This window comes from Ipomoea triloba, chromosome 11 (assembly GCF_003576645.1).
Source record: "Ipomoea triloba cultivar NCNSP0323 chromosome 11, ASM357664v1".
Lineage (NCBI taxonomy): Eukaryota > Viridiplantae > Streptophyta > Magnoliopsida > Solanales > Convolvulaceae > Ipomoea > Ipomoea triloba.
Window position 1 is genome coordinate 1500128 of NC_044926.1, and position 23469 is coordinate 1523596.

The window sequence follows — 23469 nt, forward strand, 5'->3', positions numbered from 1 at the left end:
ATACCCATACACATTAATACCAAAACCTTGGGCACTGTACCAAAACATTGACCTGTGACCAATAGTGTGAGATTTCCTGTCATTGTCTCTCTTCTTTCTGTACTATATGATAAGGACAACAATTATTAGTGTAACACAATTTCGACAAGTCATATAGCCACCATGAATATCGTGTTTGTTTCATTTATTTCTGCACAAAATAGTCGTGGGTTTTGTTTTATTTTGTAAATTTATAGATAATGATAGAAATCCTTTGTATTGTAGCTTTAAAAATAAAGGAGGTCACGCCCAGTGGGACTCGAACCCACAATCACTTAATTAAAAGTCAAGCGCCTTATCCATTAGGCCATGGGTGCTTGATGTGCATTTGTTTTGTATATTAGTATAAAATGAAAAGGCAATTAACACCTACCTGTTTCTTCCCTACCACAATGGCACATTCATAGGCTTTATACATCATTTATTACGAAATCTTTTCTCATATTATGCTAAGTACTCCTACAATTATCACTTCTTGACGCATTAAAATGTCATAACACAAACATGCAATTGCTACATTAGCGAGTGGTTGTTTGTGAGGAGTAAACGTAGAGGTGTGTAGCATGGTTCTTAATAATAACTCAAATCTTAACATCATCCTCCACTTCCTTCTTTGTTTTACAATAAAATCTGCAGACGCTACTCGAATGTATACTCTGGGTGAAGCTTGCCTTGTGACCCTAGCCAACAAAGGAGCACTAGGATATAAACCAGCCTAGAACCCTAAGTTACCTATAATTGACCAGTTCAAATTGAGAAAACCGATAGGCCACATCCACTAAGAGTCGAACTTGAAACCTTATGATTATCAAACCAATAATTCGACTAACTTGATTAGGGTTGCCCCCTCCTCTACTTCCTTCTTTAGGGCATGTATGGGCGCCTTTGAATAAAATGAAACGACTTCACAAACTTTTTAAAATATATTTATTAGTCATTTGTGAATTGATCAACCTATCACAAATGAACCGAATAAAACCATAGAAACATATGCAAATTCACATACATTTAGTACTGCCCTTTTGATAATCTCGAACTTACAAAAGAAAATCGAAAACTAACATTAGTTAAAATTAAATTATGTTGGAATTCTAGAAATAAAATCGAACAATTTTCTTAGAGAAATTGAACAAAATTTTTTACATAAAGCGTCTTATACTAATACTAATACGCCAAGATTTCGAGATTCTTGACAAGAAAAGAAGGGATTTTCTTGCCAAGTCGCATCGCATACTTGCAAAATACCTAATGCATTTCTCTAAGTATTAGTTGCTTAAGTTCAATGCACATTATTTTGGCCTTGCTTGCACCCCACCCAAACACAGCATATGATCTTTGTCAGGGATTTGTTAAGCCTCTTGCTTGGGTTGTTGCCTCAAGGATGAACTGGTTTTTTCCCTTCCTATAATTGAAAATGAATTCGACGAGAGAGTCTAATGTACCCGCAGTGTGACGCTGATGAACATTCAGTGACGAATTGAATGAATGGAATAAAGAAGAGGGCCCTTTGTGTATAGGAGAGAAGCCGGCCAGTTGAGCTGTCGCTGGTAACCCAAGTTGACTAGTAAGCCTTCTCAAATTCCACTCTTTTTAATTTTATTTTATTTGTTTTATTTATTGATTTATTGATTTATTGATTTTTGAGCTTTCTTATCCCTTGAAAACTCTGTACTAACCACATGATTAATTCTTTAATCGTTTTTTTAATTCCAAATTCCAAATCCCATTTTACTTAGTAAACTTCTCATTTGTCAAAAGAAATAATAAATGTGAAGTTGGTTGAAGAACGGGAAGTTAATTATTTTAATACTACGTAATATTCTATTAGATTTGAACGGGTAATCAATAAAGGAAAAAAACAAAACCTTAATTTTGACATGGATAAATATGAAAATCTGATTTATGATCTTATCCTCTTCTTCCTTGAAGCCAATGTTCATAGCGTTTTATAGTTTTAACAAATTTCGAGTTCCTATAGTAATACTTTTACCTTTATTTGTTTACCATTAACTTACACCTTAAAGCTTATGCTATATTAACTAGGAATTATTGAATTAAGACTATACGTTGTGCTACAACCTGAGAACCAAATACATCATTTTCTCTGAAAATTATTGATTCAATTATAGTATCTTTCTTGATTAACCTAGGAACTAGGAAGAGACCTACATGTCTATATGGACCAAAAAAAGGATTACTTTTCCACTAATGTACAATCATTTACTCTTTATACTAAATCTTCTAGACAAATAGGGCCAGTCCTATCATAAAAAAAGAAAATATATATTCAAAAGATGAGTTAATGTTATATAGGTCCCTCCGTCCTCCCAGTATAGTAATTTTGCGATGTTTAGTTAACTTTCAAATTGACTGCCTGTGGTCCTATGACTTTCAAATTGTTACCATCCGTGATCCAAAATAATCATCTATAGTCATTCAACTTTCAAAATTTAACCAGTCGTGGGCTCGTGGCCCTCCTAGAAGGACCATATCTAGTTAAAATTTGATAGATAAAAGACCATGAATGATTAAATTGGACCATATATAGATGGTAACAATTGAAAGTCGTAAGACCATTGATGATTAATTTGAAAGTTCAGACTATAATTACTCATAAATTAAGGTATTCTTGAGAAACAATTAATTAAACTATAATATAAAGCTAGGATCACCCGTTTTTTTCTTTTAAAGATTTAATTTATTTACACGGACACATTACACATATATTACAATCACTTAACTACCATATTAACACCCCACTAATTAGATAATCATTCAATCACCATATTATACATGATAAAACTTGAGTAGTATTACTTTACCTAATAAGGCTAATTATACTAATATTTCTCCCTCTGCGGATTTAGATTTTGTTCCTTTTGTTAGTAGTGACGATATATGAATGATTTTATTACTGGCGTAGTAGTTGGTGGTCGGTATAAGTTTACTTTCAGTACTCTTACTATTTACTACGTTTGAAATGATAATAAAGAATTTAGATCTTTGGGTTTGGGAATTTACACAGGCGGCCATAGTTTTATATTGTTGTTGCCATGGATGCCTCAACTCCCAACAAGCTCAGTATTAAAAAGGATTATTTTGGTGGAGGGATAAGAGAGAGAAGAGAGATCTCAAATCCAAATCCAAATCCTCTGAAGGGCTATGGCTATGGAAGAAGAAGGAGTGGAAAGGGTTTAGTATTTGTCTGTGGTTGGCGTTTTCTTTCTCATTTCTTTTTTGGGTTTTTGTTGGTTTCTTGTTTCCTTCCCTCCTTCGTCTCTGCTTCTTCACCCACCGCCATTTTTGGGACTGCTCCGCCGCCTATAAATCCCGTCCGCACGGGTGGGTTTGACCGTGGAGTTGTTATTGTTGTTGTGAGTGTTTCTGTGTTGATTTTGGTGTGTGTAATGGCGATTTTTGCGTGTTTGAGGGTGAAGGCGCGGCGGCGGAGGGCGGCGGTGGAAGGGGAGGGGGTGGAGGTGGTGGTGGCCGGAGAAGCGGAGAAAGCGGCGGCGGTGAGGAGGTTTAGTAGGGAGGAAGTGGAGAGATTGGCGGCGAATTTCGCGAGGTCGAGGGTAATTGCGTATGGAGGATTCAGCACTGTTTATTTGGGGAAATTCTCCGATTCCACGCCGGCGGCGATGAAAATCGTGGACGGGAGCAGCGAGCGCCTCCAGAGAATATTCCGTCAGGAGCTGGAGATTCTCCTGAAGATTCGCCACGACAACATCGTCAAGATCCTCGGATTCTCCGAGGACTCCGAAAACGGCGCTCTAGTCCTAGAATACATCTCCAACGGCACTCTCCACGATAAACTCCACAATTCCAAAACCTCCCATCATCTCCCATGGAAAAACCGAATCACAATCGCCTTCCAGCTCGCGCAAGCCCTAGACTACCTCCACGACCACTGCGATCTCCAAATCGTCCATGGCGACCTAAAAGCCTCAAACATCCTCCTAGATTCCCGCCTAAACTGCAAGCTCTGCGATTTCGGGTCAGCAAAAATGGGGTTTTCCTCGACCGTTCTCCCGCCCTCATCCCGAGGCCGCATGGTCCAAATGATTGGGTCCCCGGGCTATGCCGACCCGCACTTTTTGCGGACCGGGATCGCCTCAAAAAAGAACGACATCTACAGCTTCGGGGTCATTCTGCTCGAGCTAATCACGGGGCTCGAAGCCCTCTCCTCGGATAATAATGTCAGGCTGATATCGAAAGTTGGCCCGGTTTTGAAAGATGTGTCCAAGGTTGTCGGAATGGTGGACCGGCGTCTCGCCGGGGAATATGAGGTGGAAGAAGCTATGGCTATGGCTTCCTTGGCGGGTTTGTGTCTTAGTGATCCTCCCAGCTTGAGGCCATCTGCTTCGGACATCATAGAAACCATGAAGAATTGTGTTTCTTCGGTTGCTTTTCCGTCTTCGACGGATAAAATGTTGTGAGTGAGAATGTAATTTAGGATGTTTGTGGTAAAAACTTGTGCTGAGTTTGAGTAGTCTCACTGTAGATTAATGTATAGTGAAAGGCACATACAGTTTTACCATACACAAATTTCTACCTCATCAAAGACGTATTGTACTTAACCTTGTTTTTTTTCCTGGAAATGGACTTGTATTGTTGATTATGCTTGTCAAGTTTAATCATGGTTACAACAAGTTTGATTCTCGATGGAAGCCATCTATTGATATTCTTGATTTGAATTGTCAGGTATAAGCAATCAAGACTGCTTTAATTTACTTTCTTATGGTTCATTCTCCAGATAAAGTCACAAGGTAGGATTTATCTAGTGCACAATCTCATATAGTAGCTGCAAATTTTCCTCGTCACTAAAAAAAAAGTTTAATACTTTGGTGGACTCCTTATGACATGAGTCCTCCCAGGTTTCAACCTAAGAGACTGTTAAATCACTGTAATTTACTCATCTACAATTATGTCAGACTGGGGTGTGGCGGTTCTAGAGGTGAATGATTTCGCGGCTTAGGGTAAGTTCAAGGATTTGGTTTACCTAAAACAACATATTATTATACATGCATGATCAAGTGTTTCATACCATGTACCAACTGAATCATTTGAAACATTATCAATCACTTATCAATGATTCTTTGTCGTTAGGTTGATAGTATAGAACAATAGACTATATCATAAGGGAAGAAAACATAACACTTTGTGTAACATGTACATTAAATCTTCTATCATTTGATAGAATTTATGAATTTGGGCTAAACTCTTCATGCCATGCCATGCCACCCTTCATATTATTTGGGTTAAAGAGTTATGACGCGATACAACACATTAGTGATAGTTCATGTGAGTCTAAACTAAATCAATATGTCTTACTTAATATTACTAATTTCTGTTAGGTGTACAGAATTGAACCTTTGGTAAGCATTAATAATATATAAGCATTTTAAAAACTTTTTGTAAGCATTAATATACAAGCATTTTAAAAACTCAATAGTTTGGTACATTTCCGATATATTTTTCCTATCAATGTTGACAAGATATTAAAAGCCCACATAATTGTTGTACAATTTTATTTTGGAAAAAAAAAAAAAACTAAAAACTTTAAAACTCTTCTGGAAGAACTAAAAACAACGTGTGATTTTGGTCAAAGTAATTAATTATGAATAATTATTATTAATGAGCGGGATAATAATGGTTAGTTAGACTTTGCAGCATATAGCTGCAGGGCTAAGTGGATACAACTAAGTCTATAAAGACTGGCACGTTATGACATTTAGGTGTCAGTACTCAGTGTGGGAAACCACAACATGAATATCCTAGGTAGGAAGACTTGTAAAATAATAATGTTAATTAAGTAACACTTTCAATCATTAATTCGTTGATGACTTTTTGCTTCTTCTTTCTTTTTTAGTACTATCCAAATTGCAGGTTTAATTAGCTGGTCCTAGAATATCCAAGAAGGTACTCACATGCTGCAAGTGCGAAAATAGCTTTTGCTTCCCTAAATTCCCGTTGCATTTAGTGGATCGTCTATGCATGATCTTTGCTTACTGGTCCAACTTGATACTTTAATCAAATATAATGGTCCAACTCACAAATGCATTGAGTTTTTGTGACAAAATACTTCTTATCTATTCGTCCCTTGTGACTTTAACATGTAAAAGAACACAACGAATAAGCATATGATCAACCACAAAAAGTTAAATTAGTTTAGAACCGAGAATCAAACTTAAAACCTTATAGTTATTAAACCAATTGTCTAATCAACTTAGCTAAAAATTATTCGCATGAACAGCTCAGTTGGTCACATAGGTGAAGTTTGAAAAGAAAAAACAGAGTTCGAGCCTTATAAGTAGCAGTGTGGGAGCAACCTCTCAAAGTGAGGAGACTCTTTGTGGGCAGTAAACAGAGGCTCCTTGTATGCATAAACAAAGTCTAGCATTTGTGTTTAGCTGAGTTATCATAATTTACATTCAGATGCTTTATCGGGCTGCGCGTGAGGGCCCTTGGGTGCACTCTAAAGTTGGCCCAGAACTTCACAAGCCATAAATGGTGGTTGCATCCTAAAGTTGGCCCCCAACACCACAAAGCACAGCTTCCACAACTCCACAAGCCATAAATGGTGGTTGCGTCCTAAAGTTGGCCCCCAACACCACAAGCACAGCTTTAGACGAGGTTGGCTTTAAACAAGGTTGGCTACATCTATCGCAAACGTACGACCTAATTTAAGAAAAATTTTGATTTTTTTGTTTTGAGAAATCTTAAAATCCAGAATTTAAAAACTTGAAGTTACTTAGCTACTGTACAAATCACGAAAAACTTGCAAACACTACGCCCACGGAAACAACTTTGTGATCCTAATTGAGAAAAGACCACAAGAAGTAAATTAGAATATTTAAACATTGGCCAGTTTGTACTGGACTAATATTTGCACTACACAGAATTAATGTCTTCATTTCGAAATCTAACCTAACAAATTATTACATTTTCATTAATTGTAAATTAAAAATACATAATAAACATAATATCAGGGAGATATCAGATACACATCTAACATCATGGACAGCGAGTTAGCAACAAACGAGAAATCTATCAAACATCTTCTCAGACTATTACATACACAGAAAATTTATCATTTGCTCTTGTCCATATCTGGTATCTATCCTTATCCACGTCTAGCAGGAATTGACACTCCCAGCTGCATCCGATAACAAAAAAACAAATCCAAATGATTGAATGATTCGTGCATTACCATCATTCGTTGATCACACAATCTTGCGAACTGATGCTATCTCCTCATGTTATGTGTCAACATCTCTATCAGGTGTTGCCCAGAGAGAATATGGTTCACTTCTCTTGTCGGCATGCATTATCCAGCAAGATCAAGAGGTAAACACTGCATCATCCATTCATGTTATCTGCTAACAAATCATCTGCTGCTTTCACTTTGTACAATCATTCAATACGTGCATGCTGCTTGAAGCTCGGACCATCATTGTCTGTCAACTTCCAAGACAAGAAAAGTAGGGTCCTCGTGGCATTTATTTAGCACAAGTAGCACAAGAGTTACAATAGATCCTTTGCCTAGTTTCATGATCCTTCATACTAGTGTGATGAGAAAGAGCCGAGGGATACTTACAGACAGAGTGGGAAGTTAACTTTCCCGAGCCAAAGATAATAAGCTCAACGATTTCTACATGCAGTAAGGCAACACTTTGTGACACAATTAAAGCACAGAAGCTAACATGAAATAAGCAGTGAACTCCTAATTCCCCATTGTATTAAGTGTAGAGTGAATACATTAGTAGTAGTCTAGTACTGTCTTTGCCGTTTAGAACTAGTACTGTTTGGCTGTTCATGGTGAGGGTTCTGCGAGGGGGTGTAACATACATCAGGCACAAAGACTGCAGCATCAAATGGATTCCGGTATGTTTTAGGCCAATAAAGTCCTGAGGCCGTAGATGGGGAAGGGATTTGTGGAACAGCCCACGGTGCCTCAGGCACCTGACCCAAGCATTCATCACCATCTGGTTCTTTCTCATTGACTTTCAAAACAGAGGAGCAGTCAGAGCCTCCAACCTTCCCACTACCAGCCTGCTGGAAGTCATTGAACAGAAGAAATGAACATTAGCAAATGTATTGCCTGTCGTCTTCAGATCTGTCCAAAGCATCAAATTGAGAATCTCTACACATCATTTGAACTTTTCTACTCACAAATTTTACCCTAACATATTATCTGTATCTTCTAGCATACACAGGTGTAAATACTGAAACAAAATTTAAACTTGACAGCACACTTGATCCTTCGATATTGCTGACCTCTCACAGACAAGAGTATATTGGTTCAAATCTCTATATCTAATCAATATGCTCGCCAATCGGATGGGTGGATGAATCCAACAGACACTAATTGTTCAGAATTTTCCTTGTGGCTTCAGGAGCATCAACATTTATGTACTTTTTAGCCATTAATTTAAGCTAGAGTAACTGAATGGTTATCCCTTATCTGAACAAATTGTGGAAATCATGTGGCTAAGACATTAACAACAACATATCATCATATCTTAAAATTCAAATGCAATCTGGTAAATAAGCTCTGAATCTGGTCTGAAATGAGCAAGTTGATGTATACAGTATAGCATATAATAGATCTAGTCATACCTTGGATGAGTTATCGTCCATATAACAATAATTCTGATCAAGATCACCTAAGGCAAGGAATTCTTCCAGCTGCCATTGTGAAACATTTACAGTTGCAGAACCCCCAAGCTGTGCTTTAGTAGGTGCAAGATCCCCAATCCCACTTATTTGTACTGGTGGTACTTTATTATATTGATGATTTGATGGCCCAGGGGCATTTGTCCTCGAAACAGAACGAGACTGTGCCTCTAAGACCTTCTCCCCAGACTGTGAATTCTCGGAGGGACCAGCTTCAATAGATTCAAGTCCCGCTTTCACTCCAGTAAGCAGGAATCTTTGATGACCAGAGACGTATGCATTAGCTTTGTGAATAGCAACATCGCAGTTCCTGCAGAGCAAAGCTCGATCCTCCAGGCAGAAGAAGTAGCCTACCGTTTCCTACAACAAACACAAGCCGACATACTAGACTAAGCACAAAATTACAGCTCATGTTATCATTATCTATCTAAAAAAAATCAAAATAATACAGTTCCTACAACTCAGTAGTTTCTGTACATTACACGAATCAAAACAATCATTATCTACACACAAACGTTGCATTTCACAAAGAAACCAATCCACCTAACTCCAAAAGTTCGAGAAATTACAGCTCCTGTTATCATTATCTATCTAAAAAAATCAAAATAATACAGTTCCTACAGCTCAGTAGTTTCTGTACATTACACGAATCAAAACAATCATTAACTACACGCAAACGTTGCATTTCACAAAGAAGCCAATCCACCTAACTCCAAAAGTTCGAGATAATAAAGTTGCTGGAGCTGAGTACTATCTATATACTACGAGATTAGCAATTAGCAATTAGCAATTAGCAAATCGTTTTTCCTCAAGCGTTTCAATTAAAACATATCCGATCCAGCTACCTACAAAAGTCAAAGGTATCCGCAAAAAATACCTGGCAGATGTCGCACTTGGGCATCGGCGAGGACGAGCCGGAGAGCGGAACTCTCTGGTGCTTAGAGGCGAGCTTATTGGCGGCGTGAACCTTGGCGTCGCAGGACCAGCAAAGCGCCGCCTCATCGGCGCAACACAGCACGTTCGCCTCCGCGACCTCACACACGTTGCACTGAATCTTCATCCTCCACCTTACTCTAGAGCTAGCTTTCCGCCTCCGCTATTCTCTCCGGTAAAAAAGGAAACCTGACCGGAAAAAAAATCGGCGACTGAATCGTATTCGTTGTTGGGGAAAGTGTGTGTGAAAGGGGGTTTAAGAGTGAGGGGGTGGGGTGGGGGTGGATCAGAGGGTATTCTTTGTTTTTTGTAAGAAATTATTATTGGCGTTATTATAGTGAGTAATTACGGAGTTTCTTAGATTTTATCCAGGCGGTCAGATTTTATGACTCTGTATGGGTGAGGCGGTTGGACACGTGTCTGGTGGTGATGCAAATGTGCACGGACGTCACGGCACCCCTGTCCCCTGGGAAAACGGAGTTCTCTGAAAATGAATATCTTCACGTTGAAGAATGGTTAATGGTTAGTACAGTCTTTATGGATTAATTTTACTGCAAGTACATCAAATATGACTGTCGAGGATTAAGTTCAATCATATCTAATCGTTCATAACTACTTTCTCAACTTACTGAATTACAAGGAATCAAGTGTAAATCGGGACATGGGTGCCATTAGACCACAAGGTCTTTGACCAAGTAGCCTTTTCTATTAGCTTTTTTAAAAAAACAAATTATACCAAACAACTATCAGCTAATTTACCAAACACCTTTCTACAATCAGCTAATGTTATCAACTAATCATACATTCTAACCTAATCAGTTAACAGCTATCAACTAACAGTCATTTATCAAATATGGCCATAGTCTTTTATGCTTATTCAAGACAATATTTGTTTGCACTGCGCCCGCAGTAAAACCTTCAAGTGTATGTCCTTAACAAGGTATGCATCATGTGTACACAGTAGAGTTATATTTGCGCTCATAAAAAGTTCATTAGATTAGACATCTCTAGTGTTTCATTTTAACTACTATCCTAATATACTCCTAAATGGCGATTGGTTTACAAATGTGAGATTACTTTAGGTAAAAAGATTATTTCTTGAAAGTAATATGAGATTTTGTGAATGTACAATTATCTTATATGTTTCGTTTGGATTGTGCATATATAATATTATATTGTTTGGTTAAATGTTATATTTTAGACTATATTGATCAATTTTTTGTTTTATCGAGGACATTATATGTACGTATGTATGTATATGTGTGTGTGTGTGTGTATATATATATATATATATATATATATTATATACATTGTTGTTGTCGTCGTCGTCATTGTCATCTAAAAGTTAGTTAACAATGGCAAACTTTAAATAGTGGTAATCAAATTATTGTCACACCAACTTTGAAATAATATAACATTACTAGATAATATTATAACTTGAACCAAACAAGGTACTGTAACATTACTATACTCAATTACCTAAGTAATACTTGTATTATACTCCGTATTACTTAAATCAAACGCTCTCAGAAAATTAATGGGCAATATACACAATTTCCAAAAGGTGACCTTATGTCTTTTTCCAGCGCTACCTATTAATAGAGGTGACTTGTGGCCTACTTTCTTAATACATTCATAACAAGGGATGTTACTTATGATCACTAATTTTAATATGTAATTTTGATCCCCTGTAATATAGACTATTAAAATTCATAATTTGTTATATTGCACATGTAGAACTTACTAGTCGACAAAAGAATAAAATCTTAATTTATGATTATAAATCATTAAATTCTCAGTTATCAAATTGTTAAAATTACAATATCATGGAAGGACATTGGAAAAAAAAATGCTATCTTTCCCTTTTTAAAAAGCCAAATATCAACGGTTATTTATGATTAGGCCAATTCCCGGGGAAAATGCTCCGTATATTTTTAAAAACAGATTTTTTGCCTCCATACCGGATTTAAATTTCACAAGCAGAGAACACGCATAGGCAGTCTTCCATTTGCTTTCATTATTTGTAATGCATATTCAAATCGTCATTTTCAGATTTCCAGGGGAAAACTATAATTCACAACGCTTGTAGGCAGTTCTACAGGATCACTGCGCAGATTTCAAATTGGAATTCGAGTTCTCATTTCTTCGGTGCGTCTTATCGCGATTTCAGGTAATTCTCTATGTAATCTGCCAAGTTGCCGATGAAACATGATTAGCGTTTGTGTTTTTTGAGCTTCTAAATTTGTCAAACAACGGAGTAACTTTTGTTATTTTTGGCACACATAAATACATAATAGATTTATTTGTTGATACATTGTTCTTATGATAGTTTAGAGTTTAGGATTGGTGACTACAAACAAGTGATATATGAGGACATTTAGGATTTCGGATCTGTAACTTCTCTCTATCATCTCTGTTTCACTCTCGCAGGTTGCGTCTGGAAAATATAGAAATTTTTGAGACACAATGAGCCTGTCCTGACTCCTGATTGCTGTCTTGATTAGGTTCTCTCAGCTCAGCTTTTTCTATGTCTGCAACTTGGATTAGTGCTATGTTTAGTACTTTAGTACTACATATTCAACTCTTAGGATTGAAATATTCAAATTCTAGAATGATTTTGAAGCTTATTGTTGATTTAACTGATTTATTTCCCAGCATCTATTGTGAAAGGTGATTTTGTCATAAACTTTGAAGGTTAAAATGAGGTGCAATGCATGCTGGCAAGAATTGGAAGGGCAAGCCGTCTCCACCACTTGTAGCCACATCTTTTGTATCCAAGTCGCCCGTGTGCATATATATACATGAATTCCTTTGCCTCATTTTGAGGCTGTAGTCCATAAAAATTTCCTTAATCATATTAATAGGTACAGAAGATGCCAAGAAGATTCTCAGTAATGATGCTGCTTGCCCTATCTGTGACCAAGCTCTCTCTAAAAGGCGAGTGCTTAGACTTCATTAGTTGTGAACTGTAGAAGACAGTTTGATGTGTATATGACTTATCTTGAAGAGGATCTTCTGCTTTTTCTTTATTGTTAACTTTCTTTTTTGGCCTTTCTTCTGCAATAGATGTGTTTTAGCTACTGATTTTAAAAACTTGCATAGAGTACCTTAAATGATATTTTACCCCCACCTTTACACTATGCAATTGTTCTTATCATTGATTGCACACATGTTACTAAATACAAAAATTTGATCCTCAGTCTCATGAAGCCTGTGGATATCAATCCAAGTGATGAATGGATAAATGTAAGAAAGCTTTCCTGAAATAGTTCCTTTCTTATTTCCTCGCTTTATCCTTCATATCATGGTTGATCCTTTCTCTAACATTTGGGTTTCTATGGGGTACTGGAATCATTCTTTTTGCCCACCTGTCTGGCTGTTGTCAATTGTCAGTGTTTATAGACATTTTTCTTTTCCTGCAAATCCAGTAGTGTCATCATGTCTGTCTGTTGTTCTATCATCAAGCTTATAGAATAAATATCCTGCTGATTCTCTTTAACACTTGTGCAGATGGCCAACTCTGGGATATCACCTCAGATTTGTATCCTTACAGTTTGCTCCCTATGTTTCATGTGTGCCTCGAGGTGAAGCAAACATTTCAAGAGTGGGTGAGGCAGACTCAAATTTAATATTCCAAATATCTCTTGTTACCTTGACTATGACCAGTGATGAAGAGTGCTTATAGAAGCGTGATGTTCTACATTGGGCAAAAGGAGTTGGAAATGCAATTTAAAATGAACAGGATGGTAGCTCAGTGCCGACAGAAATGCGAGGTTATGCAACAACAATTCTCTGAAAAGTTGGAGCAAGTGCAAACTGCATATCAGAAGATGGGTAAGAGGTGCCAAATGATGGAACAAGAACTTGAGAACCTGTGCAAGGACAAGAAAGAGCTTCAAGAAAAGTTTGCTGAAAAATGCAGGTCAGAATTTTCATCAGTATGAAGCATAAATATTTGAACTTTACACTATATATATGGAGTAACTTTCTAGCCCAAAACTGTCAGGCAAAAGAGAAAACTTGATGAAATGTATGATCAACTGAGAACTGAATATGAATCAGTGAAGCGGTCTGCCATTCGTCCTGCAGTACCCAATATGTACTCGAGAACGGAGCCTGAACTCTTCTCAAATGCTGCTAATATGATGAATAATAGAGATCATATGAGAAAAGGTAATTCCATTCTGTTTTAAAAGGTTGATATTCAGTTAGCTAAACAGAAGTTATCTGTTTCATATACCCCCCAAGAAATACTAGTTGACTTATCTCTTGCAGATTGGTCCGTTGCCACTCCTGACACTCCAGGGCCAAGAGAAGATATATGGCCACCTCCAGCAAGACAACACAGTTCAAACTCTGGCCCCTTGGAGATATCCAGTGGCTCGCCTGCGAAGCAATCAGGAATCCGAATGGATACTGGGAACAGAATGGCTGGTGCTCGTCCCATGTTCGGCCTTGGAACTGCAACCGGAACTGGGGGTAGCAATCCTTCAATGACCCTTAGGAACCTCATTCTTTCCCCCATAAAGAAGCCTAGGCTCTCTCGCGGTCAGCCCCAAATGTTCACGTAAGCCACAAGTTTAGCAGTGATGGATCCCCATCTTCAATTCTTCACTTTTCGCATTACTCATACTCAGCTCTGCTCTTTTCCAGGTTGTAGACAACAAGTTCGTGCATATTATTCCAGGAAAATACTCAGATGCAACCATATACAGATTTTCTTGATTTTATTGTTCATTAAGGTATCAATGGTTTGGCAGCTCAACGTGATTACCGGATATCAAGGTATTACCATAGAAATATGTAGCAATTTTTGTTCTATTTCTTAAACAAACAAAAAAGTGGCAAGAAACAATATAAACTGGGTATGACACAAGAAATTTATGCTCCATGTTTCAGAAATCCTCATCTCAGTTTCCAAGCCCACATGTTATACCTATACAAAAATTTATTTTTTTGTGCATATATACATATACACACTCAACACAACAAACGGGAAGGCAAAAAGACTTTCAACGTGGGAGCCTGTGAAGATAGTAAAACTGTGTCCCCATGTTGGACAGGATAAACAACATGGGAACCATCAACATAGATTATCCCCTCTTTACAGTACCACGCAATCTCCATTAATTCATCGTGCTTCATAACTCCGTGCATGAATCCATGGCTTGCTCCAGGAGCAATGGGCTCCCTTACGATATACTGGAGGTCCTTGGATAGAATAGGCATAGCAAATCCACCTGCTGAGAGCACAGCTGCTGTTGATCCAGCAGCTGTTGACACTCGTAAACCACTTGATCTGCAATTAATCATAGGGGAACAATGCTGGTCGTCCTTCTTGATTCTGTCAAATATTAAGAGAGTTTATTAAACTAGTGTAATCTTTAGGAACCACATATAACTATATAAGCTGTTTGTAACTTTGATACTATAAAAGAACACTTGCCTGAATGAGAACCGCGAAACTGTTGCAGGACAAGGATGGGCAATCAATATATCATTAAGAGCATAAGTTGGCAGCTGTTGTGAATTGAGATGAATTAGCATCCTTGAAACTTCTGAAGGCTTAGAACGATTCTCGAGGATATCATCTAATATCTGCATCGAAAAATATATTTGAGAAAGGTGAATTCTCCTCTAACTTTCTAGCATGCATATGTGAATTCTGTGTTTAGATGCCCAATATACAATCCCATCGACCCTTAAAAGCCAATATGATAGCAAAGGCTATTGAGTAAACTGGCTTACTTGTTCAAAGTTATCAACAGTAGCTGCACAAAGATAGCCAGTGCTCCTTGTAGCATCAAAATCTTCATTGACCTGCACCACACAACAGTGATGGGACACAAGTATTTCTTTTAGCAAAAGGGTCGTTTTGACTTTTGAGCTTGAGAGATCAATTTCGTGACACGAAGGTTTAAGAAATAATTAAATCCAGGACTCCCATGATTATCAAAGCAGCAACTAACCTCTCTTGCCTGAGTAGGATCAGAATTCACTCCAAGAACCGGAATTTTATCATCCAAAAAATGGCTTCCCTGTAGTAATGTACCATCACCTCCTATAGTAATAACTAGATCTACATCTCGAATCGGCTGTGATAGGTCATGGCGGGAGACCGGTATGCAATCAACAAACTTATTCCTCAAAACATTCTGACAGAAATTTATAGCTTCCTTGTGAACCAAACGCCTGTTGTCTAGATGCTTTAGTACCTGCAATAACTTAAAGGTGAGAAATTTATGAAACATTAGGAGACAGAAGACTTTGATGGTGATGATTCAAGGCCACATTTTCAACACACATTATTAACATAGGGAAACTCATACAGTGGAATGATATCAGCACACCCAGTTCAGTTCAGTTCAGTTCAGAAACTGTGGCTCCATTATTTTCACTTTCAAGTGGCTTTGGCATATTATCAAACACGTAATGAATACACATACACGGAAGATTAAAGTGTTTAGAATGGAAAAAAAGGGTTTAGAAATGAATTGTATTTGTTGCGAAATATGGAATCACCTTAGGGTTCGTGACGCGCGACGAGAGACCATTGGAGTGGAGAGATGGGTACGCGTCGAAAGGTTTTAACAACAGCATAAATCTTCTTCTCGCCATTGTTAGTGCTTTTTTTTAATCCTTTTCTAGCTTTCTCCTGTGAGCCTATAATGGTTTTGAAATGCTCTTTCTCCTCTTACAGTGGGCTATGCCAATTGCCAAGGTGAAGAATCTACGAAGAACTCCAACCGCAGCCACGGTTACAAGGGATTATAGACATGACGGTTTGAAAACCTTTCTCAAGTTCTTATTTTTCATAATGTTATAATTAGTTACCGTATATAAGTAACTTAGTATTTGTGTATTGAACAATTAAGGAGATCTAAGGTCCATTAAATCGAATGACTTGAGAGAATCCAGAAATCATCTTTCTAACATTCAAATACACAAAACACATCACAATCTATGTTTAAATACCCCTATGAATACACAGAATCGTAGTCTTACAATACATAAAATGCCTTCAAAAAATACACAGGACATTCACACAAATACACAGACCGACCGAAACGAGAAATGCAATTTTCAAAAAACAAACCATTAATTAATACTTGAGACCAGACTCATACCTAATGCTAGTATAGATCGAACCGGTCAAACCAATCAAATTGTATCTGGTTCCCAATGAATTTATCAGAAATATAGTCACATTTTTGTACTCAGCTAGTATATACGCTATCAACAACCTATTTATCAAACACTCTCATATCTTTTTTATTGTTTTAGCGCAAAAAAATTAATAATTAACTAAAAATAAAATAAAATTCAGGATCCGATCCCCAAATTCCCATATACCCAAATCGGACGCGGTACGCCCTAACCCTAAACCCAACCATCCAAATTTGGGTTAAATCTAAACCCAACTCGCAGGACTAAGATTACAATTTACAACATTGACCTGACCGGCTGACCCGCCCAATCTCCAATCTCAAGTCGGGCATTTTCCGAATCTTCCCCAGTTACTCATATCCGATTCATATCCTTATTCTCCCTTCCAAATCCAAACCCTACCCTTATCTATCTCGGATCGGACGATCCGATCTCCGCCAAGCGTCACCGGAGCCCCGGCAAACACAGACATTCACCACCAGGTCCGATATCTGTTCCGATCACCTCCCAACTTGCTTAGAAAAGCTTCAGCTTTGACCTCTGTTTTTTGCTGGATTTCTTTTGCTATGACAAGTTGAAAAGCTCAGTTGCAAAAGTTTAATTTTTTGTTATGTCATACTAATTGTTAATTTAGCTTTTCTTGTTGTTATGAAAGTTAAATTTCTAGTTTTTATTCAATGTAAAATTTGATTTAACTCTACGGTTTTCAAATTAGTGTCTGGATTTCTATTTTTGCTTTTGCCTTCATTTTATTTATTTATATGAGTATATGCATGCATGTATGGCTGCATTTAAGTACATCTTGACTGTTGACAGGGCTTTGAACTAGTGGCATGGGAGTGTTACTGTGTTAAGTAAAGACTAAATAGATGGTTGTTGATTCGGATATATGTTATTAGTATAGAGAATCACTTGTTTGGTGTGAAGCTTGGTTTTTGATTTAGGGGTTATGATTTCTGCTTGGTCTCATTATTGTGTCCTTGAATGTGTTAGGACTTCAGGGACCTGTCAATAGTGATTGTTTAAAGCATATATACACAAGCACATTCATATAGACAAGCAGAGAATTGTATTTCGTGATTGAACTTTGAATCACAAGGTGTATACTTTGGGCCATATGCATGTTTCTTGTTTACTTATGAAAATGTATGTATACATGCACTTATTATGTGTCAAAATGGTCAATGGATGCTCCACTTTCTCAGATATCGTCTACTTACTTTTATACATCTAATAGACAGGTTTGCTGCATTGTGGTAAAAAAATTAAAAACAATGTTCTGATACTTTTTTTTTGGGGGTTGAAAGGCAGGTTGGATTAAATTGCATTTGTTCCATGCGATGGAAATTACAAGTGAGGCCCCAGCTAAGAGACCAAAGCGGTTGACGTCTGTTGTATGGAATCACTTTGAAAGAGTTAGAAAGGGAGAAATTTGTTATGCTGTTTGTGTACACTGCAAAAAGAAACTTAGCGGATCAAGTAACAGTGGGACAACTCATCTGAGAAATCATCTGATAAGGTGTCTGAAGAGATCCAATTATGATGTTTCTCAAATACTTGCAGCAAAGAGAAAGAGAAAGGATACTGCCCTTGCTGTTGCTAGTGTCACCTATGAAGAAGGGCAAAGAAAAGAAGAAATCATTACCCCCATAAGTTACAAATTTGATCAAGAGCCAAAGAAGGAGGAAAGCAATATCCCTTTCAACCTTGGGAGTGTTAAATTTGACCAAGAGCGGAGTCGACTCGATTTTGCTCGCATGATTATGTTACATGGCTATCCACTGGCCATGGTTGAACATGTTGGATTCAAAATATTTGTGAAGAATTTGCAGCCATTATTTGAGGTCATGAATAATAGTGCCATTGAACTTGACTGTATGACAATCTATGCTAAAGAGAAACAGAAAATTTATGAAGAAATACACAATTTGCATGGGAGAATTAGTCTTGTTGCTGACATCTGGGTATCAGCTGACAGTGCAAGGTATCTGTGTCTGACAGCTTACTATATCGATGAAGATTGGAAGCTGCGGAAGAAGATACTGAATTTTGTGACGCTGAACACTGCTGATACAGATGACCTACTTTCAGAAGTTGTCATTAAATGTTTGACTGACTGGGCTATTGACCGGAAGTTGTTTTCTATGACTTTTGATGAATGTTCGGGCTACGATGACATGGTCTTTAGAATCAAAGACTGGCTATCTCAAAACAAGCCTCTTTTAAAGAATGGTGAGTTATTTGATGTACGTTGTGCATCAAATGTTTTGAAATCTATAGTTCTAGATGTCATGGAAGCACTTCGAGGTTTGACCCACAAGATTCGAGAAAGTATAAGGCATGTCAAAAGTTCACAAATAACCCTAGGAAAATTCAATGAGATTGCCCGGCAAGTTGGGATAAATACTGAGAGGCATCTAGTTCTCGACTATCCAATGCAATGGCATTCAACCTATACAATGCTTGAAACAGCACTAGAATATAGGGGTGCCTTCTCTCTCCTGCAAGAGAATGATGCTGACTACAAAATAAGTCTATCTGAAACAGAGTGGGAATGGTTAAGTTCTGTTACTGGTTATGTAAAACTTTTAGTTGAAGTTACTAAGATTTTCACTGGAAGCAAATATTTAACAGCAAATGTATATTTCCCAGAGATATGTGATATTCACATCCAATTAACAGAGTGGTGCAAAAGTGCTGATGAGTTTCTTGGTGATATTGCAACCAAGATGAAAGCTAAGTTTGACCAGTATTGGAATAAGTGTAGTCAATCTTTAGCAATAGCTGCTATCTTGGATCCTAGATTCAAGATGAAGTTGGTCGAGTATTATTATCCTCAGATTTATGGTAGTGATGCGCCAAATCACATCAAAGCAGTATCTGATGCTGTAAGGCAGCTTTTCAATGAGTATGCAATAGGTTCAACTTCACTTGATCAAGATCCACCTGGGCCTGGAAGCTTACCTAGCAGCAGCACTGGAACTAGGGATAGACTGAGGGGCTTTGACAAATTTCTGCATGAAACCTCACAAAATCAGAGTGTGCCATCAGATTTAGACAAGTATTTGGAAGAGCCAGTGTTTCCACGCAACTATGATTTCAACATATTGAATTGGTGGAAAGTTCACACTCCTAGGTACCCAATATTATCTATGATTGCGCGTGATGTATTGGGAGTTCCTGCATCCACACTTGGACCAGAGTTAGCATTTAGCAATAAAGTTAGAATGCTTGACCAGCATAAGAGTTCACTCAGTTCTGATATTCGGGAAGCTTTAGTATGTGGTCAAGACTGGTTGCGTTTAGAAGCAGAAGGTACTTAAATTCTCTCTCCCCATATTTCCATGAAAACATTTTGGTCTCTTCATGCTTTTATAGATGTATCATAGTACCCAAGTAACAGATAGTTAAATTTCATGTATCAGAACCCAACTCATCCAGCATCAACTATGCATTGCCACTTCTCATTGAATCAAGTTAACAGCTGCATGGTATGTTTCATCGCCTTGACATTTCCACCTTGCAGATGCATCCATATCATTTCTGATCAGATTTACTTTGATCTTCTAACATCTTTCTTGTTTTTGTTCAAGGTTAGCTGAAGGATTGCTAGTGTGGTGATTGGTGTATGTTTTCTTTAGGTGTTTACAAACTTGTTCCTCAATTACAATGCTGAATGGCTAGATGAATTTGTAATTAAAATGTGTTTATAGTATTTAGCTGTTTGCAGAATCTTGATTTTCATCAATGTGAAAAGGTCAATGATTTGCTTTGTCTATTAACTTATTATTATCTTTTGCTTTTGGTGTTTATGCCAAGATTACAATTGGATTGAGATTTAAGCATTACATCCTTTCACACACTGCCATAAGACAACACATACACCCTTATACAGCCACTATAGAACATTCTGTATTTCTGAAAAGTGGCAAATTATTCTCCACTTATTGGCACCCTAACCACTATCAAGATATCAATAAAAGCGAAAGCAAAAGAACAAGGCTGAATTTAAGAATGATTATATAGGCTGCTAGGTCATGAATCCTGGACCCAGAAGGATAATTGGTTGAAAATCTTGAGAACTTATTTTGCTGGGGTTTTCCTGTTTGGTTCAAAGACATACTTGATAAGAGATTCCTTGATTGGTAGCAGTTCAGGGAACTCTTTCTTCAATTTGGATGCATCCATCTCATTGTTACTTCGAGGTGCGAGGATCACCTTTGCTTGCTCTTCCAGTGTGAAGTTGGCCCAACGAAATTGTGGATCTACATACTCTCTGTACATCTCCAGAATCTCATTATGGGTAGCAACCCCGGGGTTTGTGAAGTTCCATATCCCCCTGAGGTTACGCTTTGCCATCTCAATGGAAATTGGGAGAAGCTCATCTAAGATGGTCATGCTGTTGGGAATGTTCACGACTTTGTCATAGTGAGAGATTTTGCAGATGAAGTTGCGAGGGTTGCTGAGGTCTGAAGATATTGGCATACGAGCTCTGAGGGTGCAGACATTATCATATTCTGTAATGAGCTCTTCCACCTGGTTGAAGAAAATAAGAACAAGAGCATGAATACAGGCAGCAGAGTAAAGCTAAAGAAAACCGGAAGACAGACAAGTAAGTTTACTTACCATGGCCTTGGTCTTTGAATAGAAAGAACCTATGAAGTTGGGTTTGTCTTCCTCCTTGAATCCAATCCCAGAACCTTGAGGGTGTGCAGCGTTGTATTCAAATATGCAGCCAGTGGCGTAGTTCACCAACAACAGATTGTGCTCTCTGCATACATCTGCTAAAGTCAATAGACCAACAACATTGGTGCGGATTGTTTCTGTCTTGTGAGTTTCACACCAGTCAATATTGGGTCTGCCAGTGACACCTGCAGCATTGAACACATGAGTGGGCTTTGCAGACCGTAAGTCAGCCAAAAGTTGAGAACGGTCCTCCAGACGCCCCCTTCCATATTCATAGGGAATCCCCTGTTTCTCGCACAACTTGCCAAGCTGACCACCAATCCACCCAGTTCTGCCATAGATCAAAAACTTGTAAGCCTGCTTCTGAACTGAGTTATTGCTTTTGTGTGCTGGAACTACCATGTGTGTTGGGTTTTGTCTCCTGGGGATGTTAGATTCAGAACCATTAACATGTTTTTCTATCCTGCCAGGCATCATTAGCATTCTGGGATGGGGAACCAATGCACCAGACACATCCCCCCACCAATCAGGGTTCTTGGTATACCATTCAATCGTCTTCTTCAACCCTTCCTCCCATGTGGTTCTTTCTGACCAACCCAGGTTCTTCAGCTTTTGATCATCTAAGTAGTATCTCTGATCATTGAATGGCCTGTTCTCGACAAACTTGATTTTTGTTTCTGGGTCCATCCCAAAATGACGACATATATCTCTAGCAACATCAGTCACTCTCCTCTCCTTCTTCGTCCCAATGTTGTATACATGTCCAACCTCTCCCCTGTGAAGAACCACCTCGAAAGCCTCTGCAACATCCTCACAGTAAAGATAGCTTCTGACATTAGAACCATCTCCATGAATAGGGAGAGTCTTCCCCTTCATGGCTAAAAGAATGAACTTAGGGATTAGCTTCTCAGGGAACTGGTTGGGGCCGTACACATTATTCCCTCGGGTGGTTATTACAGGCAAGCCGTATGACCTTCCATAAGCCATAACCAGCATTTCTGCCCCGGCTTTTGTAGCAGAATATGGGTTCGTGGGAAGAAGCTGCGAGGCTTCATGGTTTCCCACGATGGCATCCTCCTCAGTCTCCCCATAGACCTCATCCGTGCTGACATGAATGAACCGCTTGATCTGACCAGTAACCTTGCAGGCCTCCAAGAGAACATGAGTGCCATAAATGTTGTTCTTGGTGAACTCAAAGCTGTTGCCAAAGGAATTATCAACATGGGTCTGAGCAGCAAAATGCATTATGGTGTCAATGGACTCAGTGACAAGAATGTGGTTTACAAGATCAGCACTCCCTATATCTCCCTTGACGAACTTGAAGTTAGGGGACGAGCTCGAGGGCAGAAGATTCTTGAGATTTGAGCAGTAGTCAAGCTTATCAAGAACAACAATCTTGTAATCTGGGTAGTTCCTGATCAGCCTGTTTGCAACATGAGATGCAATGAATCCGGCAGCTCCGGTGACAAGGATGTTCTTTGGGGTGTAAGCTTCCATCTTAACCGAGCTTCTATGCACAACAACAACAAACAATTTACAGATATACATCAGATTCTGCACTGCAAAAGATTCTTGACCACAAATGCAAGTTAACTGCAACTTCTACATTCCAGCAGAAAATTGAGTTTAACTTGGCAATAAGTTGCCAGAATCATCACTTCAGATTCAGAGTATGAACAATAATTGCCATTAAAATTAAGCATCTGGCATTAACAACAGCAGACAGGCAGACAACAGGTGTTCCAAATCCTTAATTAATACAAATAACATGCAACTAGTGGTTCACTTTTCTATGTTCCTTACTTTGACCACATGTCTAACTTTTATTGAGGGGTAAGAAGAACAAGAAAATAAACCATGACCTTTTTTTTTTTTTTTTAATAGAACTAATCCGAATATGCTGCATTAACAAAGGTATAAAATAAAAAATAAAAAATAAAAAAAAAAAAAAAAAAAAAAAAAAGG

General features: G+C 38.1%; 6 protein-coding genes across 10 annotated transcripts in view; 3 read left to right on the top strand and 3 right to left on the bottom strand.

Moving 5' to 3' along the window:
- The first annotated feature begins 1556 nt into the window (after nucleotides 1-1556).
- On the top strand, nucleotides 1557-4676 carry LOC115996951 (probable receptor-like protein kinase At4g10390). The gene is made up of 2 exons (XM_031236394.1): nucleotides 1557-1603; nucleotides 3065-4676. The coding sequence occupies exon 2, from the start codon at nucleotides 3093-3095 to the stop codon at nucleotides 4476-4478; it is 1386 nt and encodes a 461-aa protein (XP_031092254.1). The 5' UTR covers nucleotides 1557-1603; nucleotides 3065-3092; the 3' UTR covers nucleotides 4479-4676.
- Nucleotides 4677-6882: 2206 nt separating this feature from the next.
- On the bottom strand, nucleotides 6883-9937 carry LOC115997096 (B-box zinc finger protein 22-like). 2 transcript variants are annotated; one of them, XM_031236574.1, is made up of 3 exons: nucleotides 9596-9937; nucleotides 8662-9078; nucleotides 6883-8097 (listed from the first exon to the last, which is right to left on the bottom strand). In XM_031236574.1, the coding sequence occupies exons 1-3, from the start codon at nucleotides 9776-9778 to the stop codon at nucleotides 7813-7815; spliced, it is 885 nt and encodes a 294-aa protein (XP_031092434.1). In that variant the 5' UTR covers nucleotides 9779-9937; the 3' UTR covers nucleotides 6883-7812. The 2 variants fall into 2 exon arrangements, with proteins under 2 accessions (XP_031092434.1, XP_031092436.1); XM_031236576.1 differs by having other exon boundaries at nucleotides 6928-8094.
- A 1775-nt stretch (nucleotides 9938-11712) lies between these two features.
- Nucleotides 11713-14222, top strand: LOC115997165 (E3 ubiquitin-protein ligase CCNB1IP1 homolog). Its single transcript, XM_031236672.1, has 9 exons — nucleotides 11713-11821; nucleotides 12082-12155; nucleotides 12307-12421; nucleotides 12516-12588; nucleotides 12852-12897; nucleotides 13162-13192; nucleotides 13318-13573; nucleotides 13658-13824; nucleotides 13927-14222. Exons 3-9 carry the CDS (start codon nucleotides 12352-12354, stop codon nucleotides 14220-14222), a joined length of 939 nt encoding a protein of 312 aa, XP_031092532.1. The 5' UTR covers nucleotides 11713-11821; nucleotides 12082-12155; nucleotides 12307-12351.
- A 229-nt stretch (nucleotides 14223-14451) lies between these two features.
- LOC115997164 (NADH kinase) lies at nucleotides 14452-16464 on the bottom strand. Its single transcript, XM_031236671.1, has 5 exons — nucleotides 16174-16464; nucleotides 15621-15866; nucleotides 15400-15471; nucleotides 15098-15249; nucleotides 14452-14995 (listed from the first exon to the last, which is right to left on the bottom strand). The coding sequence occupies exons 1-5, from the start codon at nucleotides 16267-16269 to the stop codon at nucleotides 14632-14634; spliced, it is 930 nt and encodes a 309-aa protein (XP_031092531.1). The 5' UTR covers nucleotides 16270-16464; the 3' UTR covers nucleotides 14452-14631.
- Nucleotides 16465-17087: 623 nt separating this feature from the next.
- On the top strand, nucleotides 17088-20594 carry LOC115997574 (zinc finger BED domain-containing protein RICESLEEPER 1-like). 3 transcript variants are annotated; one of them, XM_031237158.1, is made up of 4 exons: nucleotides 17088-17300; nucleotides 18126-20133; nucleotides 20244-20309; nucleotides 20417-20594. In XM_031237158.1, exons 2-3 carry the CDS (start codon nucleotides 18159-18161, stop codon nucleotides 20297-20299), a joined length of 2031 nt encoding a protein of 676 aa, XP_031093018.1. In that variant the 5' UTR covers nucleotides 17088-17300; nucleotides 18126-18158; the 3' UTR covers nucleotides 20300-20309; nucleotides 20417-20594. The 3 variants fall into 3 exon arrangements, with proteins under 3 accessions (XP_031093018.1, XP_031093019.1, XP_031093017.1); XM_031237159.1 differs by having other exon boundaries at nucleotides 18130-20133; nucleotides 20412-20594; XM_031237157.1 differs by having other exon boundaries at nucleotides 18130-20133.
- Nucleotides 20595-20626: 32 nt separating this feature from the next.
- LOC115997575 (trifunctional UDP-glucose 4,6-dehydratase/UDP-4-keto-6-deoxy-D-glucose 3,5-epimerase/UDP-4-keto-L-rhamnose-reductase RHM1-like) overlaps nucleotides 20627-23469 on the bottom strand; it is a 3809-nt gene continuing 966 nt past the window's right edge. Inside the window, exons 2-3 of one of the 2 annotated variants that reach the window (XM_031237161.1) lie at nucleotides 21445-23014; nucleotides 20627-21354 (exon numbers count right to left, since the gene is read on the bottom strand). In XM_031237161.1, coding sequence (XP_031093021.1) covers nucleotides 20902-21354; nucleotides 21445-23001 — 2010 coding nt within the window. In that variant the 5' untranslated portion in view covers nucleotides 23002-23014 and the 3' untranslated portion in view covers nucleotides 20627-20901. The remainder of the gene's footprint in view (nucleotides 21355-21444; nucleotides 23015-23469) is intronic. The other variant, XM_031237162.1, reaches the window with a different exon arrangement.

Coding starts and splice junctions, on each gene's coding strand:
- LOC115997164 (XM_031236671.1), bottom strand. CDS start 16,269: ATGGCGAGAAGAAGATTTATGCTGTTGTTAAAACCTTTCGACGCGTAC. Junction 15,867..16,173: donor CGCGCGTCACGAACCCTAAG/GTGATTCCATAT, acceptor AAGTTATTGCAG/GTACTAAAGCATCTAGACAA. Junction 15,250..15,399: donor CTGTTGATAACTTTGAACAA/GTAAGCCAGTTT, acceptor TTTTCGATGCAG/ATATTAGATGATATCCTCGA.
- LOC115997165 (XM_031236672.1), top strand. CDS start 12,352: ATGAGGTGCAATGCATGCTGGCAAGAATTGGAAGGGCAAGCCGTCTCC. Junction 13,193..13,317: donor TGGGATATCACCTCAGATTT/GTATCCTTACAG, acceptor GACTATGACCAG/TGATGAAGAGTGCTTATAGA. Junction 13,825..13,926: donor TAGAGATCATATGAGAAAAG/GTAATTCCATTC, acceptor TATCTCTTGCAG/ATTGGTCCGTTGCCACTCCT.
- LOC115997574 (XM_031237158.1), top strand. CDS start 18,159: ATGGAAATTACAAGTGAGGCCCCAGCTAAGAGACCAAAGCGGTTGACG. Junction 20,134..20,243: donor GTTGCGTTTAGAAGCAGAAG/GTACTTAAATTC, acceptor TTCATGTATCAG/AACCCAACTCATCCAGCATC.
- LOC115996951 (XM_031236394.1), top strand. CDS start 3,093: ATGGATGCCTCAACTCCCAACAAGCTCAGTATTAAAAAGGATTATTTT.
- LOC115997096 (XM_031236574.1), bottom strand. CDS start 9,778: ATGAAGATTCAGTGCAACGTGTGTGAGGTCGCGGAGGCGAACGTGCTG. Junction 9,079..9,595: donor CCAAGTGCGACATCTGCCAG/GTATTTTTTGCG, acceptor TGTTTGTTGTAG/GAAACGGTAGGCTACTTCTT. Junction 8,098..8,661: donor TGGACGATAACTCATCCAAG/GTATGACTAGAT, acceptor AATGACTTCCAG/CAGGCTGGTAGTGGGAAGGT.